Below are 17,626 nucleotides of genomic sequence, written 5' to 3'. Positions count from 1 at the left end.
TTTTTTAACATATGTCCCCACCTTGGAGATTTTTGATACGAATTTTGGGAATGGTTTATTCAGCAAACAATTTTTGAAACAATTTTTCCTGCAAAACTCTGAAACATTCATAATGATATCATAATTAGTTCAAAAGTTTTAAAGGTTTCAATTCATATTTTTAATTCCCCAAAAATTTTGTTTTTAAAAAAATTTGGTCCTTGCACCCCCCCCCCCCAAAAAAAATTTTTTTTGATATATTTTTCAATTTTTCCCATTACATAAGAAGAAAGATCTCTCAAATACCTTTCAAGGAAATATTATATTTTTGGACTGTTGCTTAGTAAAATGCGCCCAAAATGTGCACTAAACTTCACTAACTCGGGAGAAATAGTAAATTTCCGTAAATGTATGTTTACTCGTATATGGGGGCTAACCTAAATCTGAAACGATTTAAATCAAATTTGGCACGTCCAATGGTGATATCAAATATACTCCTTGAAGCAAATCAGTGCAAAATTGTGGCTTCTGGGGCCATATAAGTGCAAATCAGGTGTTAGATATATATGGGAGCTATATCTAAATCTGAACCGATTTCAAAATTCGGTATGCACGGCAAGAATGTTAATTATACTACCTGTGCAAAATTTCAAGTAATTCGGAGTGGAACTTTGGTCTCAGAGTGAAAATTTGTTCTTCGGAGGTCATATGAGTCTAACTCGGGCGGAAGATGTGTGTGGGAGCAATATCTAAATTTTCGCGACACGCGTGATTACCGTTTTAATCACGTGAGTCATGAACAAAATTCAAAGCAACTCTCGTGAACGGGACTAAAAGAAATATGTCGTGCGTGAGAAATAAAATCGGTTCGGTGCGTGAATGAAGTTTGTGCAAAATCACGCTCACGAAAAAAATCAAGATTTAATTCTTACTCGTATGTTAACTGAAATTAATTTAGCTGTCGAACTTTATTCTCTCCGTGAATTTTGTTTCCTTTGCTCATTCCCGGTTGGAAAATGTGAATCTCGTGAATTTGTCGTGAAATTTCACTCACGTGCACAACTCTACTCCCACATAAACCGCCCCACAGATATTACTTCTGGAGCCTCCTGGAGGAGCAATGATAGGTTAAGTTAGGTATAGTAGCATCCCGTTATTTCAGGCTCACTTACCCCCTTTTCATGAAACTCCGTTTGTGCTACGTTAACTAACGAAATTTTTAAACCGAACTATAGACATATCTGTCATTTTGTCTATATATCCCATATGCCAGTTAGCAGATTAACTGATGAAAAAATTGCAGTTAAAGTTAACTGGAGAAAAGATATTTGCAATTTACTTTCCTTTAACTGGCAGTTAAAGCCTAAATGATCTATATGAAAATGGCCGTTAGACTATTTAGTTCATTGCAATATTACAGTGGTAAACTTCTCTCTTGTCAATGAGTGCTGCTCGATTTCAAGTTTAGCTCTATGACAAGGTACCTTCTTTCTATAGCGAACGAACGGAGTTTCACATTACAGTGAAACCACTTAGAGAAGTTTTGAAACACTCAGAAATGTCACCAGCATTACGGGTGACATTCATTGCTGAACAATTTGGTTATATTCGGTCGAAACTGAGATTGAACCCAAGACCTTTTATATGTAATGCGGGCATCAAATCGGTTCTTCCGATCCGATTTACATTTGGTATATCATGTCAGTTCTTGAAAAAACTTTATTGATTCAATTCGAAATTTGGTGTACGATTTCTGTATACACCCTCTAACTACCATGGAAAAATTGTTCCATATCGGTTTATAATTATATATAAACCGATTAATAAATAACGTATACTTATAGCGTAGATTGGAATACTTTTATAACTTTGCAAAAATTTTTATTAGCAAAAAAAAAAAATGTTTTGACGTTTTCCAATTTTCTCTGGCCTAATTTCTTCTCTAAATATCAGGTTGGTTCATATCATATAGATATAAATTATTTAAATTTTTATCGCAATGTTTTGTTTAGTGTTTGCAAAAGTCTTCTTGCTAATCTATGTGTTATTACTTTTATAACGAAGCAAGTATTTTTTCTTTTATAATTTATCATATGCTTTAGCAAATATTTATTTGATTTATTATGACATGCATTAAGTTCAATAGCCGTACATTTAGAAATTTCTCAGTTGTTAGGAATCTTTGTATATTTTAATATTTGTAACACTTGACTGTCACTGTACGAAAAAAAGGAAGCTTTATGCACGCTATGCATGCAGCCATATATTCCAAGGAAGAAATTGTAGTCTTTGGAGGAGAGATTCCTTATGTCGATCCCGTTTAGCGCAATGGAGAGTTCTGACAGTACCAGAGATTAAAGTCGCGCCGCCGATTTTATCTTCTGCCGACCATTTTTTACCAGTCGACGATGCCACCTAACCAGCAAAAAAAAAAACTTCTGCAGCAAGAGTTTATTTGCGCTTTTTGGTATACAATAAAGTAGGCAGTGCATCCACACGGGTGTAAAAATTATATGTTCGGAACTCAAATTTTTTAACACAATATTTTTAAGTGCAAGCATATAATGTTCATAAACTTTTGTTTGGGACATATATGTTAAAATGTTAGAACATATTATGTTTGGGACATAAACTGTTTGTAAATATAATATGCTTACCTAACCTAACCTAACATATATGTGTTTAGAAAGAGAGAAGTAACCAATTAGCGCCTTAAAAATATATCCACACAAAGAAAATTTCATTAAAATTTTTTTTTCTACCAGTGTATGCCCTAAGGTGAAACATAATATGTTTGAACAATACAAACAATATTTTGTTTGGACCAATCCTGAAGATATATGTATATGCTTGAAGCAAAATATGTTTGGGGTATATGTTACAGAAGCAATTTTTTTTAGGGTGCATACTGCATGAATCGGTGGCAATGACGTAAACGAGTAATCAAACTAGTTTATGATCATTCGTTTACGTTATTGCAACCAATTCATGCATTATAGATGCATGAAAGGTAGTGCTGATTTCCTCCACACCAACAATCCTACAAAATAGGAAACACAAATTTATATATCGCTTCTGAGCAATATTGCTATTAAAATTAGCAACTATATCAGCGCTATGTAGAAGCTGCTCTAAATAGGGACATCGCCCACAAAAATCAGCGCTGAATCAGTTGTTTTGTAAGCAGTTGGTACTGCCTCTCTCCTTTACAATCCTACTGAAATAGTACTCCATTTTTTGCTGGGTAATATGTCGACTCATCTCAACTCAAATGTACCAGAATAAATTATTTACACACAAAAAAGGTATGATTCAAAAACGAAATTAATTGCTCCAATTAATTTTTTAATTGAAATGTCTTCAATCACGAAAATGATAGTATTAATCCCAGTTTTAATTTATTGAGTTGATTTGAATAATTTTAATTAATTTTTTAATTGATTCAATGACAATTTTAATTGATGTTGATTGCAAAAGTCAATTAATTTTTTTTAGTGCAGGTTTATTGTCGGAATATATATTTATGCCAACATTTGTTGGCACATTACTTCAATTTACCACCTCTTTTATTGCTAATATATAGGTAATATTTTCGCTATTTTAAAAATAGGTAATATTTTCGCTATTTTAGGTTCCAGGTCTTTCGAATATATCAAGATGGTAATCTAAAAAAATCTTGGTTGTACAACTAATCTCAATACCATTCAGATAGCCTCAATTTTATAGTGGATAATTGTCCGTCGGCGAGTAGACAAATCTATATACCGAATTTCGTATCCTATTAGACTAAAATTCTGATACTGGAGCTATTTTCGACATTTTTTGTTAGCACATCAAAAAATATATGTCTAATCTTGCCAAATAATTTGTAGTTGTAACAGTTTTAATGTAATTTCATCCTATTTGTTCAATGCTTTGGTACTTCAGCTGGTGTCCAGACCTAGGAACTCTGCGACAAGGGTGTGGTGCGTCCAGAGTGATGTGGTGGTGAGTCGGGTAGGTTTAGCTGACGAGTGTCATATGACGATTGTCATGGGGCCCTTAGTTACAGATGGGACACACGTCAGCTACGCTGCTATCAATCAACCCTTACAATCCTGGGTGGAGGTTGCCTATCCACAAGATGGTGATTTGGATGACAACTTCGATAGCAGCCCTGGAGGCACTGCTTTGACAACATGTAATTGTGTCGACGCACCGGGATGATCTTGGTCTCTGCATAAAAGTGATCCAGGGGTGTTCTGCGGAGACATCCTGTTTCAGTTCTAAGGGCAGCGTTCTGGCAGGGCTGGATGTTATTCTACTGCGTGTCGCTTGTCTGAGTTATCTACACTAGCGCTGCATAGATTACCGCTGACCGGCAATTGCCTTATAGGTAGTCAACAAGGTTTCTTTGTCCGCACCCCAAGTACTGTCGGCAAGTGACTTGAGGACCTTTTTTCTACCGCGGAGCTTATTACAAATTTCAGTAACATGGGCAGATGACTTGAAAAGGCTGTCGAATGTGACCCCGAGTATCTTGGGGTAGTTCACTGTCGGCATTATTTCGCCATCGACTCTAACATTCAACTGTCTACGTACTTCCGCCGTCCATGTAGTGAACAGTGTGGCTGAGGATTATCCTCAAATTTCTAGCAGGGAAATAACTGGTAAGATCAGCAATGTAGACGTTTAAACGATCGCATATGTCATCAACAATGGACCCGGATGCCAGGATTGTCAGTCGTCCACATATGATACAATCTCGACGCCGTCAGGAGGGGGTGGAATTGAGGACAGGTAGAGATAAAACAGTGCCGGAGATATCACCCCACCCTGGGGAACTCCCTGTTTAACTCTACGGGGTATTTACTTCTTGTCCCCGAATTCCACGTACGACTGGCGTCCGCACTGATAATTCAGAACTCAACGCTTGGTTCCTGCCGGTAGGGACGTATTCTCGATGTCCTCGAATAGTGTGGCATGGTTGACCGTATCGAATGCCTTCGATAGGTCAAGCGCCACGAGGACCGTCCTGTGACATGGCTTGGGCGATTGAGCCCCATATTAATGTGTGCTGAAATGGCATGCAAGGCTGCCGTCGTACTATGAGCTAGAAAATTCTCCACAAGGCTGGGGAGGAGTAGTGCCTCAATTGTCTTGGCTAATGGCTAGAGAACGGATATCGGTCTGTATGTTACGATTCACCCTTGCCCGTTTTCCAGACATCGGGTATAATGAGAGATTCTAAGGACAAATTGAGGAGTCTGGTCAAGTACTCAACTCCCAGTATTCCCAGATGCTTCAGGATTAGCATTGAAATTCCGTCGGGGCCCTTGGATGCTTTCGCGTTGTTGATGACATTGGTAACTTCGGCTGTGGTAACTTGTGGTGTGTCATCAGCTCGGAGACCACGTATGCGACGAGAGGCTCTCCTTTTAGCTCTATCACTCTCGGGATGCTCGACAAACTGTCGGTTGAAGTATTTAGTATCTCTTCGGATCAGTCACGGTCACGTCGCCAAAGGCGACTGAAATCCCATCATCCCTCGTAGCGGGGTTCGAGAGGGCTCTCACTGTTGACCACAATTTACCTGTTCCTATGACTAGGTTGGTTCAGGTGCTCTAACCATGTGTTCCGCTTGTGCTCGTCGATTGTCTTACTAATCTCTAGATTCCGTTCCCTGAGTCTAGGGTCAGCAGGGTTAGCGCGACGGCGTTCACGCTCGTCTGCGAGTCCCGCCGCTTCAGCTGGGAAGTTGGGCATCACTTGGGCAATTCGACCAGCGGGTATAAAGCGAGCGGCTGCTGCGTTGATGATGAGACCAGGCGATGCTAAAGATATATCTGGCGAACTGCTACAATCATCCATAATTCTCTTGGGGCCTCTTCGTTTACCGTGCAAAATGTGGTGTCATCTATGTGCTCTGCCAAAGCTATGCCTCTCTGGTCATTACCCAGGAGAGAATGCCAAAGTTCATGGTGGGCATTAAAGTCTCCCAGAACCAATCGGTTATGCCCGCACAACAGCCACTCAATGTTTGGGCTATAACCTGGAGCACAGCTACCAACCGTTGGTATATACACATTGTATAGCTCTATCTCGGCAGCCCCAGACTTGACTGCAACCCCCATACATTCCAGGTAGGGGTTCCTAGTGTCTGGCACAATATGAAAGTCAGGCTACCACCTCCACTTCTAGTGCGATCCTTACGCAGCACATTGTATCCATCACAATGGCGCAAGCTACAGGTCTCATTTAGCTTCGTCTCTTGGATCGCCGCGACCCTGATCCTCTTCCGATTCATAACAGGTTGGCTGATAAGTCCCCGGTCTAATAAAGAAAAACACATTTTTTGTCAAAATTCGTTGTTATTATTCAACATAGTTCCCTTCAAGAGCGATACAACGATTATAACGACCTTCCAATTTTTTGATACCATTTTGGTAGTATTCCTTCGGTTTTGTCTCAAAATAGGCTTCAGTTTCGGCGATCACCTCTTCATTGCAGCCAATTTTTTTCCCTGCGAGCATCCTATGAATTTTTGCCGTCGTTCTCAATGAATTGTGGCACGGTGCGTTGTCTTGGTGGAACAACACTTTTTTCTTCTTCATATGGGGCCGTTTTTCCGCGATTTCGTCCTTCAAACGCTCCAATAACGCCATATAATAGTCACTGTTGATGGTTTTTCCCTTCTCAAGATAATCGATAAAAATTATTCCATGCGCATCCCAAAAAACAGAGGCCATTACTTTGCCAGCGGACTTTTGAGTCTTTCCACGCTTCGGAGACGGTTCACCGGTCGCTGTCCACTCAGCCGACTGTCGATTGGACTCAGGAATGTAGTAATGGAGCCATGTTTCATCCATTGTCACATATCGACGGAAAAACTCGGGTGTATTACGAGTTAACAGCTGGAAACACCGCTCAGAATCATCAACACGTTGTTGTTTTTGGTCAAATGTGAGCTCGCGCGGTACCCATTTTGCACAGAGCTTCCGCATATCCAAATATTGATGAATGATATGACCAACACGTTCCTTTGATATCTTTAAGGCCTCTGCTACCTCGATCAACTTCATTTTACGGTCATTCAAAATCAATTTGATGTTTTCGTCGGTAACCACCTCTTACGGGCGTCCACCGTCCTCCGTGCTCATTTCACCACGCTTGAATTTTGCATACCAATCAATTATTGTTTATTTCCCTGGGACAGAGTCCGGAAACTCATTATCAAGCCAAGTTTTTGCTTCCACCGTATGTTTTCCCTTCAGAAAAAAGTATTTTATCAAAACACGAAATTCCTTTTTTCCATTTTTTTCACAGTAACAAAAGTTGCTTCACAAAAGACGCTCTATCTCACAAACTAATTGACTTACAGACGTCAAATTTTGACACGAATCATTTGAAGGTTGGTACTATATAAAAATAATATGCATTTAATACTAGCGACGCCATCTATGTGTTAGACCGGGGACTTATCAGCCAACCTGTTAAAATCTACTATCTCGATAATCTTACCACGGAGCCCGTTGCAATTAAATTGCAAAAATGATGCATTTTCCGGAACTGGTACAACAATATTGGATGTCAGATGCTGCGGCGGAGAATATTGTTGTGCGGGTGATGTCGTGGGAGGGGGTGGGGGGGTTGGGGTTCGCATAGTCTGATGACTCACTGCTGCTATCATTGGCACAGTATCCTGCCACGTAGTCAGTATGACTATACTCCCGTAGCGATGTTAAGCCGGAACAGTTCCGGAAGTGCACCCATTCCAATCACCGGTTACACCTCACCGAAACCAACGATGGTGAATTTGGTTTGGCAGACCGAACAGTATCATGGTCCGGGGTTTTCCTCTATCCCGGCTGGTACCAGAAGCAAACGGAGAAGGCTCCCCGGGATGCACCTTCTCCAACACAAACTAACAGACGAAACAACACGTACACTGATGTGGCAGCCGCTGGCCGTTGAATAAAATCCGTCGGGTCAATCCGGTGCAAAGAACCCGCCGCCGTGGGATATCATATTTGAGGAGCTTATCCGATGATTCAAACAAGAAAGATCCTATTAGATGGCGATTTTTCTCAGAGCCGTAATTTTTCGATTATTTCCTGTAAAGGGGCCTTGCAATTCGTATCTATGTTTTATATGTTTCGGAGAGTTTTCTTAGTTCCTACTTGTTTCAATGTTGTCATAATTTTTGTAGATTTATTATAATTTGCGGATGGATTGCTTTCCATTCGTTTATTCGATATCTACTTACATCAAACATTGACCTTTCTGGGGTACACGTTGTGTTGAATAAAACACCAATTAAATTTCTTTCATATTATTTACATTTCTTTAATTTTTCTTTATGTACATACATAAACACAAAAAAAATGATATAATTTGTTGTTTTATTATAAAAATATTTGTTTTGTTCTTTTGTTTTTTATTTAAAGATAGTTTATAACTTATCTTTAGGTATGTACCTTTTATGAAACATTACACACAAACTACTTGCATACATGGACATATATTATAAAAATGTTTAGCAAACTCTGTCGGCAAAAACACACACAGCCTTAAAGTAATCGACAAAAAAAGTTTAATAGACTATTATTAAAGTTTTTCCTTCATTTAAATATGTTACTAATAAATTAATACTAAAAGAAAATGTGACTAATTCATACGAACATGAGTTATGTTAAATGGTAGAATACATATAAAATTGGTAGGATAGGAAATATATGATTTAGGGCGAATATAAATTTACAAGAAATAATTTTTTTTTTCATATTTAAAATACTGTAAGATAGGATTTTGGTGGATTGCTATTTGGGTATATATGGGTGATATTAAATTTTTAAGGTATTTTCTATAACTAAATGGGAGTACAGTATAAACGATTACTATGCTTTAATTTTTTTATTTAAAAATTTCAAGGTGAGTTTTTTTTGTAATCAATATCTTTAATGAAATATTACTTTTTCAGCTACATAAAATTTCATCTTAAAAATAGAATTTGTGGAAATATGTCTATATTTCATGTTTTAGAATTATTGAATTCTTTAGGAATATGTACCACAAATAATAGTAGTATAAGGTTAACGCATTAGTCATTAAGGTGTGAAGGCAAATTCAGGGATAAAATTAGTACTAAATTTTATTATATAAAAAGTTTTTGGTTTCGATTCACAAAATCATAAAAATTCAAAAACCAAATCAAAGCCTTTTTTGTGAATTTTGACCAGAAATTTCCAAAAATTAAGACAACAAATTGCGTATCTCGCTATCTGGGTCTAATCGAATTTTTTTTAGAACATTTTTCAAAATTATTTGCAATGACCTATAAAATAAATAACATAATTGACAAATTAGAGAATTATCTACAAAGTTAAAACCTCAGATTTTCGTTACACATGAATCCCCTACAGATTTTAAGGAATCGTTATATCACCTCTTTTATGTGTACTAGGGTTGTAGCCAGAAAATGAAAATGTCAACTTTTCGATTTTTTCTAAATTTAGAAAAATGTTTTTCAATTTTTAAAAGTTTTTGAGACATTTCAGCTTTTTGATATTTTTGAAAATTGCGGCTATTCAAATCGATTTTTCGACTTCCCTTTTTTATATGCTACGCGGACATACTGACCAGGTCTGCCAATAAATTTTCAGGAAAAATCGTACTTTTTTCCGAATAAACTTATATTTTAAAAATCATCGAAAATCTCTAATGTAAATAATATTAAAACAAACTATTTTTTTGCTTAAAAATAAAAGTATTAATTTCATATAAAACTTCTATTGAAATAACTTTTTGCAAGAATGTTCCATAAAAATGTGCAAAAATTTTCGACAAAATTTTCTAAAGAAATAAAATTTGGACAAAATTTTCTACGGAAATAAAATTTTGACAAAATTTTCTATAGAAATAAAATTTCGACAAAAATTTCTATAGAAATAAAATTTCGACAAAATTTTATATAGAAATACAACTTTGACAAAATTTTATACAGAAACAAAAATTTGAAAAAAATTTCTATAGAAATAAAATTTCGACAAATACAATTTGACAAAATTTTCTATAGAAATAAAATTTTGATAAAATTTTCCACGGAAATAAAATTTTGACAAAATTTTCTGTTGAAAAACAATTTTGACAAAAAATTTCTACAGAAATACAATTTAACAAAATTTTCTATAGAAATAAAATTTCGACAAAATTTTCTATAGAAATACAATTTCGACAAAATTTTCTATAGAAATACAATTTGACAAAATTTTCTATAGAAATAAAATTTTGATAAAATTTTCCACGGAAATAAAATTTTGACAAAATTTTCTGTAGAAAAACAATTTTGACACAAAAAATTTCTACAGAAATACAATTTAACAAAATTTTCTATAGAAATAAAATTTCGAAAAAATTTTATATAGAAATAAAATTTCGACAAAATTTTATATAGAAATAAAATTTTGACAAAATTTTATATAGAAATAAAATTTCGAAAAAAAATTCTATAGAAATAAAATTTCGACAAATTTTTATATAGAAATAAAATTTTGACAAAATTTTCTATAGAAAGAAATTTTGCAAACTTTTCCTGTAGAAATAAAATGTTAACGGAATTTTCTATAAATTCAATATAAAACATTACATTCGAATAAAAAACTTCAAAATATTTTTTTATAATTTGATAGATTTTTGGTAAAATGTTCTTCAAATTTGGATGAGGTATAGCTTCTACATGTCTGAAATTTTTGTCTTTACTTAAATTAGTTTGGTTTTGATTCCGAGCCAATGAAGTGAGGAATAACATTAAAATTTTGATAATTTTGATAAAATTTGATAAAATTTTCCACGGAAATAAAATTTTGACAAAATTTTCTGTAGAAAAACAATTTTGACACAAAAAATTTCTACAGAAATACAATTTAACAAAATTTTCTATAGAAATAAAATTTCGAAAAAATTTTATATAGAAATAAAATTTCGACAAAATTTTATATAGAAATAAAATTTTGACAAAATTTTATATAGAAATAAAATTTCGAAAAAAAAAATTCTATAGAAATAAAATTTCGACAAATTTTTATATAGAAATAAAATTTTGACAAAATTTTATATAGAAAGAAATTTTGCAAACTTTTCCTGTAGAAATAAAATGTTAACGGAATTTTCTATAAATTCAATATAAAACATTACATTCGAATAAAAAACTTCAAAATATTTTTTTTATAATTTGATAGATTTTTGGTAAAATGTTCTTCAAATTTGGATGAGGTATAGCTTCTACATGTCTGAAATTTTTGTCTTTACTTAAATTAGTTTGGTTTTGATTCCGAGCCAATGAAGTGAGGAATAACATTAACGATATATTTAAGACGTAATTCATATTCAAATTTAAGTTTTGCTTTTTTCTTTTGTTTTCGTCAAAGCCTTGCATAAAAATATTAATCGCAACTTAAAATTCCAAATTCAAACTTGCCTTCACGAATAAATTCCATTCCAATTTTCATTTTTCAATTAAAAGAGTCTTTAGAATAACATTTCGAAAGACGTATCTCATTTTTCAACGATTGCTATCTTTGTAGTCTAGATACAAAAAGTCTACGAATTTAAACATGGTTTCATTAATTATAAAGAAGTTTTTCAGAATTATTAAAGTTAAGTTGTTCTTAGTCCAACAACATTTTCTTTCTTTGTTCCATATAAGTTCTTATACTCATAGAAAAACTCATGAACGGCGTACATGTTTCAAAATGATCCGTTCATGAAAGTCAATCAACATACATGTGATGTCAAACGGAGAACAGACGGTGTTAATATAAAATGACACCATGCGTTGTAAAAACAACAACCAGGGTTCATGACCTGGGACTCGAAACTGGATTGTCTGTTCATACGTCTTAATTTTCGCCTTATCACATTGCACCACGGAAGGATTTGTTATAAGAACGTCTAACGAATATTTTAAGACTTATGGGGGCAAAAGAAAAACGAAAGCCGTTCATGAAATAGTGAATGCGCGTGGACGAAACCGTGAACATTCCGTTTTGATTTTTCGTGAACGTTTCAGTTTCATTTTGTTACCGTCCGTTCACCATTTTGGAACGTATTTTTTTTGTTTTTATGATCAATTTAAGAAATTGTCGTTTATTGCAGTTAACACAGTGCAAATAATTCGATTTTATACGACTGTCTTTAGTACAATTTTTCGACACAATCCATAATGGGATCTATGTAAGTTTCTTCTTGGCCGTATGTATTTATTGTTTTCTACTACACATTCAAAACAGTTGGAATTTTTTAAAAGAAAAGAATACGGCAAAAAAACTTAACAGAGTATTGATAAAACACTTAAGGCTTGATAAAAGTGTGAAAACGATGAGAATTCAAAGATTTTTCAAACACTGATGGTAACTTCAATTAGGGTCTTAACAAAATTTTTGAATATGAAGAAAAAATCAAAATACTAGAAAAAAATTACCAATTTGATGAAAATGGAAGCAAAAAACGACCAAATTTAAAAATTAAGCATTTTTGGACCAATCTTGGTCTGATTGGACAAAAATGGCAACGCTAAGTCATATCCCAGCATTGAAACAAAAGGCTTAATAAAAGTGTGAAAACGATGAGAATTCAAAGATTTTTCAAACTCTGATGGTAACATCAATTAGGGTCTTGACAAAATTTTTGAATATGAAAAAAAAATCAAAATGCTAGAAAAAAATTACCAATTTGATGAAAATGGAAGCAAAAAACGACTAAATTTAAAAATTAAGCATTTTTGGACCAATCTTGGCCTGATCGGACAAAAATGGCAACGCTGAGTCTTATCCCAGCAAAAATGGCATCGCCAAAAAAGTAGTGAAAATGTTCTTTTTGAATCCGAAAAGGCGATGAATTTAACATGAACACACACGCAAAAAATAATTCTTTCTTCCCAAACGAAATTTTAGACAAACAAATATCGTTTCTAATTTGCTTTTTGCTTTAAGGAAGTTTATTTGGAAGAAAGTAAAAATAATTTCATAAAGACTAACTAAAAAAAACAATCTTTTCTGGCTAGTTGCATTTTCCCTCACATCTTTCTCACTTCCACGAGGTTTTTTAGTTCTTAGCACCTTTTTCTGTACTACAAACAATGTAGAAGAAATTATTCGATTTTATAGTTTTTTTTTTTTTTTTTAATTTTACCTTTCTCTCCGTCCAGGCGAAATCGAACCGCGGACCATGCAATTTGTAAGCCAACACACTATCCACTGATCTATGTACCTGTTATTGTCATAAATAGACAAATATCCAATATAAGTTATATTTATATAGCATAGCTTGCGGCGCCCACGAACCGATTACAAACAAACTTTATTTAACAGAAACATACATTCAGTTGTGCACCGTGGAGCAGTGGTTGCTACGTCCGCCTTGCATACCGAGAGTCGTGGGTTCGATCCCTGCTTCTATCGAACACCAAAAGGTTTTTTTTACATATATTCCACATATTTTCGGAAGATTCCGAAAAGGTGTTCATCATTAAATATTAAATTTTTACTATGAAAATTTAAAATGGGTCTTATTAAAGACTTAAAGTCAGAAAAGAACAGTGCTTGATATGAACGAAATGGACTGTGTTGTTGGTTCAAAAATAATGTTTTTTATTGAAAAAAAAAGTTTTGTAACAAACGAATTTTTTTGGTAAGAAATGTTTAAAATTTTCGAAGAACTCTAACAAAAGAAAAACGTTTTCGGTACACGTTTTCCAAACGTTTTTTTCCTTTGCGTGGAGCGCTACATATCAGAAATATCTACATAATTCCTATGAAATTTTCCCAAATTGCTATATTCACAAAAGAATATAAAATATAAAGTTCAAGAAAAAAATAGAAAACCTTTTTTTTAACCATAAAAAAAAATTCTATATTCTTTTCGAGCTTGGGATCTTTATATTTTTTTTTATTATTTTTATCTACAATATTTGGTAATTTCCGTGAATATATGTTACAATAACTAAAAACAACACATATTCTTATTGGAGTCAGTGAAACATCGCTGATCTCGTTCGTTCTCTTTATTGTTATTCGATCTTAAAATTGCAAACCCAATTTTTTATGAAAACTTTGATTTTTACCGATATTTTTGATATTCTTTGCCATATCACACCCTAATGATTATTATGGCGTTAACCTCTAATGTTGATGTTATTTTCTTAGATTGTTTTTCTGTTGATTCGATATAACTATAAGCAATTTATCTATAACTTTGCTTGCCTGTTGCTGTTGCGTTATTAGGGCCTGTTTAAGTTCTTGAATTTCTTGTGTTAGATACTCAATACGATCGGTGTTATCGTCTATTTTCGAATTTATATTTGCCAAAATCGTTGCTTCAAAATCATCCGGAGCATATGGGGTACTGGGTGTTGTTGGTGTCTGTAGAGATTCGCTGTTGTATTTATTCTTGTATGACAAATAGGTGGCATCAGTATTTTTTGCCGATATGGTATGACCAAAATGTTTACGCATTTTTCCCACCTCATAGGCCTTCATTAGAATGTCACGGGGCAAACGTTTTTCACTCGGGTTCAAAGGTTTCACACATAATACCACTCGGTAGGCTTGTGGCGATACCAAAGCCGTATAATGTAATAAATTACGCAGCCATGTGGGCAGATATCCATTGAATAAGGCTGACTCGATGTAGGAAATGAGTTTGGTTTGTCTTACCAATTTCGAGAGGCCAGCAGTTTTCTTTAGACCCTGGATATCATGGACGGCTATACCCACCAATAGATTCATAAGAATGATGGTAACAAATAGCAGGAATAATACAAAAGTGATTTGAGCACTAACTTCTAGCAGGAAGGGGGGATCTTTACCATCCGGATCATTGATAAGCAATGAGAGATCTTGTTCACCAATCATCATAACCAAAACGGATATGAAACCCATAAAGGGATTGGCAAATGACGATGATGAAGGAAATATCACACAGAAAGAAATGGTGAAACCTATTAACATACACGAATAGGCCATAAAGAGTTTAGCAAATTCCCCTTGGACTCGGGTATACATGGCCACATAGACATCGAATACCGGCAGTTGACCAATCATCAACATAAGATTGGTCCAACCCAGTAGCACAGCAAAGGCTCCTATGTGATTTTGGAATGTATATGTTTTCTTGGTATACACATAGGATATGAGGAAGACACTGGTTATCACAAACCATTCCATAATATTTTCCACTTGCGTCACATAATGGCGAAACGATGAATAGCCTGTGATGCCATAGAGTTTACGAAATATCTCCACTATGGTGATGGCCACCAAGACACCCCATTGCATTTCCATAACAAAGGGATTGCTACGCAACATATCACCCAATATCGATTGCGATTGGCACAACTCTCTGGCCTCGGTGGTAGAATTATCATTGTTGCTGACATTATAGCAATTGTGGGCCAGGGCGGTGAGTACATAGATGGTTAGGAATATAACGAATATAAAACAAAATATTAAACGGCCTATATAATACTTTCTTATCTTGCCCCATTTGATATAGAGAAATGAGGAGCACAGGGGATGTTCCAAAATCTCCTTTTGACCCTCATCGACAAAGGTATTCAGATAGCTTATCTCACGTGGATGGCAATGCTGTAGCAGTTGACGGAAATCCAATTCCAATTCTACTTCACGATTGACTGGATCTTGAGAGTGATGCAGAGTAATGGCAGCATCTAGCTTTTGCCTAATCATAGCCACCGAGGCTGGGGTCTTACGAGTTATGACATTCAAAGCTGAAGTGCCCTTTTTGGATTTGGTTGTGACATCGGCCCCATGGTAGATTAACATTTCAACACACTGGGCCAAACCATCTAGGGCGGCCAAATGTAAGGCTGTAAACCCGTAGATGTCTTTGTGATTCACATTGGCACCCCATTGTATAAGCAATTCCATGATGTCAAAAGCATTTTCCGATTTTCCTATGGCCGCATGCAAGGGGGTTCTATGATCAAAATCTTCGGCATTTGGATCAGCATTGCCATTTCTCAGCAGGGATTCTACACACTCCAGACTAGAAGTTCTTGCAGCCAAATGAAGAGCTGTGAAACCTCGATGATTTTTCAATTTGGCATCGGCTCCCTTGGCCAAAAGTAAATCGACACATTCCACATTTCCCTCATCGGCTGCCAAATGTAAAGCTGTGGATTCCTTTTCTCTTATGCATATCCTAACATTTGGGTCTGCTCCCTGGGCCTGCAGTAGGATCTCCAGGCATTGGGCATTGCCCAAATCAGCAGACAAGTGTATGGCATTTGTACCATTGGGTTTTAGCGAATTCACATCGGCTCCTTCGTTTATAAACAATTGCAGGCATTCCAAAGCATTCGCCCTCACCGCACAATGCAGTAAACTCTCTTCACAATTTGGCTTTGTTGTATCTATGGATATTTGGGCCCCATTACTTATTAAATATTTGGCCGCCTCTGGGCTATTACCAAAGGCAGCACAATGCAAAGGTGTATAACATTTTGGTTGAAAATTAACATTCATTCCTTTTTGCACCAAAAAGGTCAATGTCGACAGGCAACCACTGAAGGCACCCAAGTGCAAAGCTGAAATGCCATTCTGATCGCAAAAGTTCAATTCAGCTCCTATATCGAGTAAACTTTGTAAGAGATCCCATCTCTTTAGGAATGCCGACCACAAATAGCAGAGATTTTTCTCAATTTGTGAAGCCGATTCAAAGTGTGTCTTGGTATTCTCACCGATCACGTTGCCCTGTTCGATGTCTTCGAAATAGCGTATGCGTCCGGCAGCATTTTTCATCTGATCGATGAGACTGATGCGTAGGGTATCGTTGCATATTTGTACGCTTAATTCACTGGTGGGTTCCTCGAAACTATCATACATACTGGGTGCACTTTCAGCTGGAGGTGATGGTCCACATTCCATATATTCAAATTCACCAGGTGTTGGATATTGGGCTTCGATCATAGCATCAGTATTGTTACGCCATCTGACCATAAGATTAGGAGGTATCGATTTAAGTCTATTGTGAGAGAACAAAGAGAAAACAAAGAGATAAGCAAAATGGTAGTAAATTAAATTAAAAACATTTTTTAAATAGTTCTAAAAATGGGCTTATACATATTTGTGCAGAATTGATACCAATATTTTCAACATTTACTTGTGAAAGAAGGTGTTATTATTCCATACTCTATTATCACATTCACTTTAGTAGGTTTCTAGTTTTTAGTATTTTTGTAGTCTTGCTAATGATCCTGCTTTGTAATTCTCTGGTTATTGTGGTAGGGACAATCGATGTAATATGTAATTAAGCGAATCTGCTCCCGTTTCTGAGATACACATGATGCTAAACGGTTATCTTTGTATGGTAGTACATATTTCGGCATATCCATTCCTGAGAAGCCGGTTACCAGAAAGGGTTAGAGGTCTAACGCTTAAAAAAAATAAGCCCAAAAATGTCAAGTCCTTAAAATACTAATGCGAGTTTTTTTTTTTTTTTTTAATGTAGAAGGTGAATTTCTCTAATATATAAATTTTCTACTTATCATTGAAGTCGTTTTGATCTTAGAGTGGCGCGATATGATTAAAAATGGGTGTCTCTACATTAAAGAAAATGCCGTTGAACTGAGGTCAACTTGACTTCAATAAAT

The 17,626-nt window shown here is 35.3% G+C and overlaps 2 protein-coding genes across 6 annotated transcripts in view; one reads left to right on the top strand and one right to left on the bottom strand.

Annotated features, from left to right (window-relative positions):
* mRpS9 (mitochondrial ribosomal protein S9) overlaps positions 1 to 17,626 on the top strand; it is a 90,436-nt gene that overhangs the window by 3,721 nt on the left and 69,089 nt on the right. The gene's annotated exons all lie outside the window — the stretch shown is intronic.
* Positions 13,973 to 17,626, bottom strand: part of wtrw (ankyrin repeat domain 61 water witch) — a 46,734-nt gene continuing 43,080 nt past the window's right edge. For all 5 annotated transcript variants that reach the window (XM_075290020.1, XM_075290019.1, XM_075290021.1 and 2 more), the window contains one exon: positions 13,973 to 16,998. In XM_075290020.1, coding sequence (XP_075146135.1) covers positions 14,148 to 16,998 — 2,851 coding nt within the window. In that variant the 3' untranslated portion in view covers positions 13,973 to 14,147. The remainder of the gene's footprint in view (positions 16,999 to 17,626) is intronic.

Source organism: Haematobia irritans, chromosome 1 (assembly GCF_050003625.1).
Source record: "Haematobia irritans isolate KBUSLIRL chromosome 1, ASM5000362v1, whole genome shotgun sequence".
NCBI lineage: Eukaryota > Metazoa > Arthropoda > Insecta > Diptera > Muscidae > Haematobia > Haematobia irritans.
The sequence above is the reverse complement of the archived record's forward strand: the minus strand, read 5'-3'. Positions and strand labels throughout refer to the sequence as shown.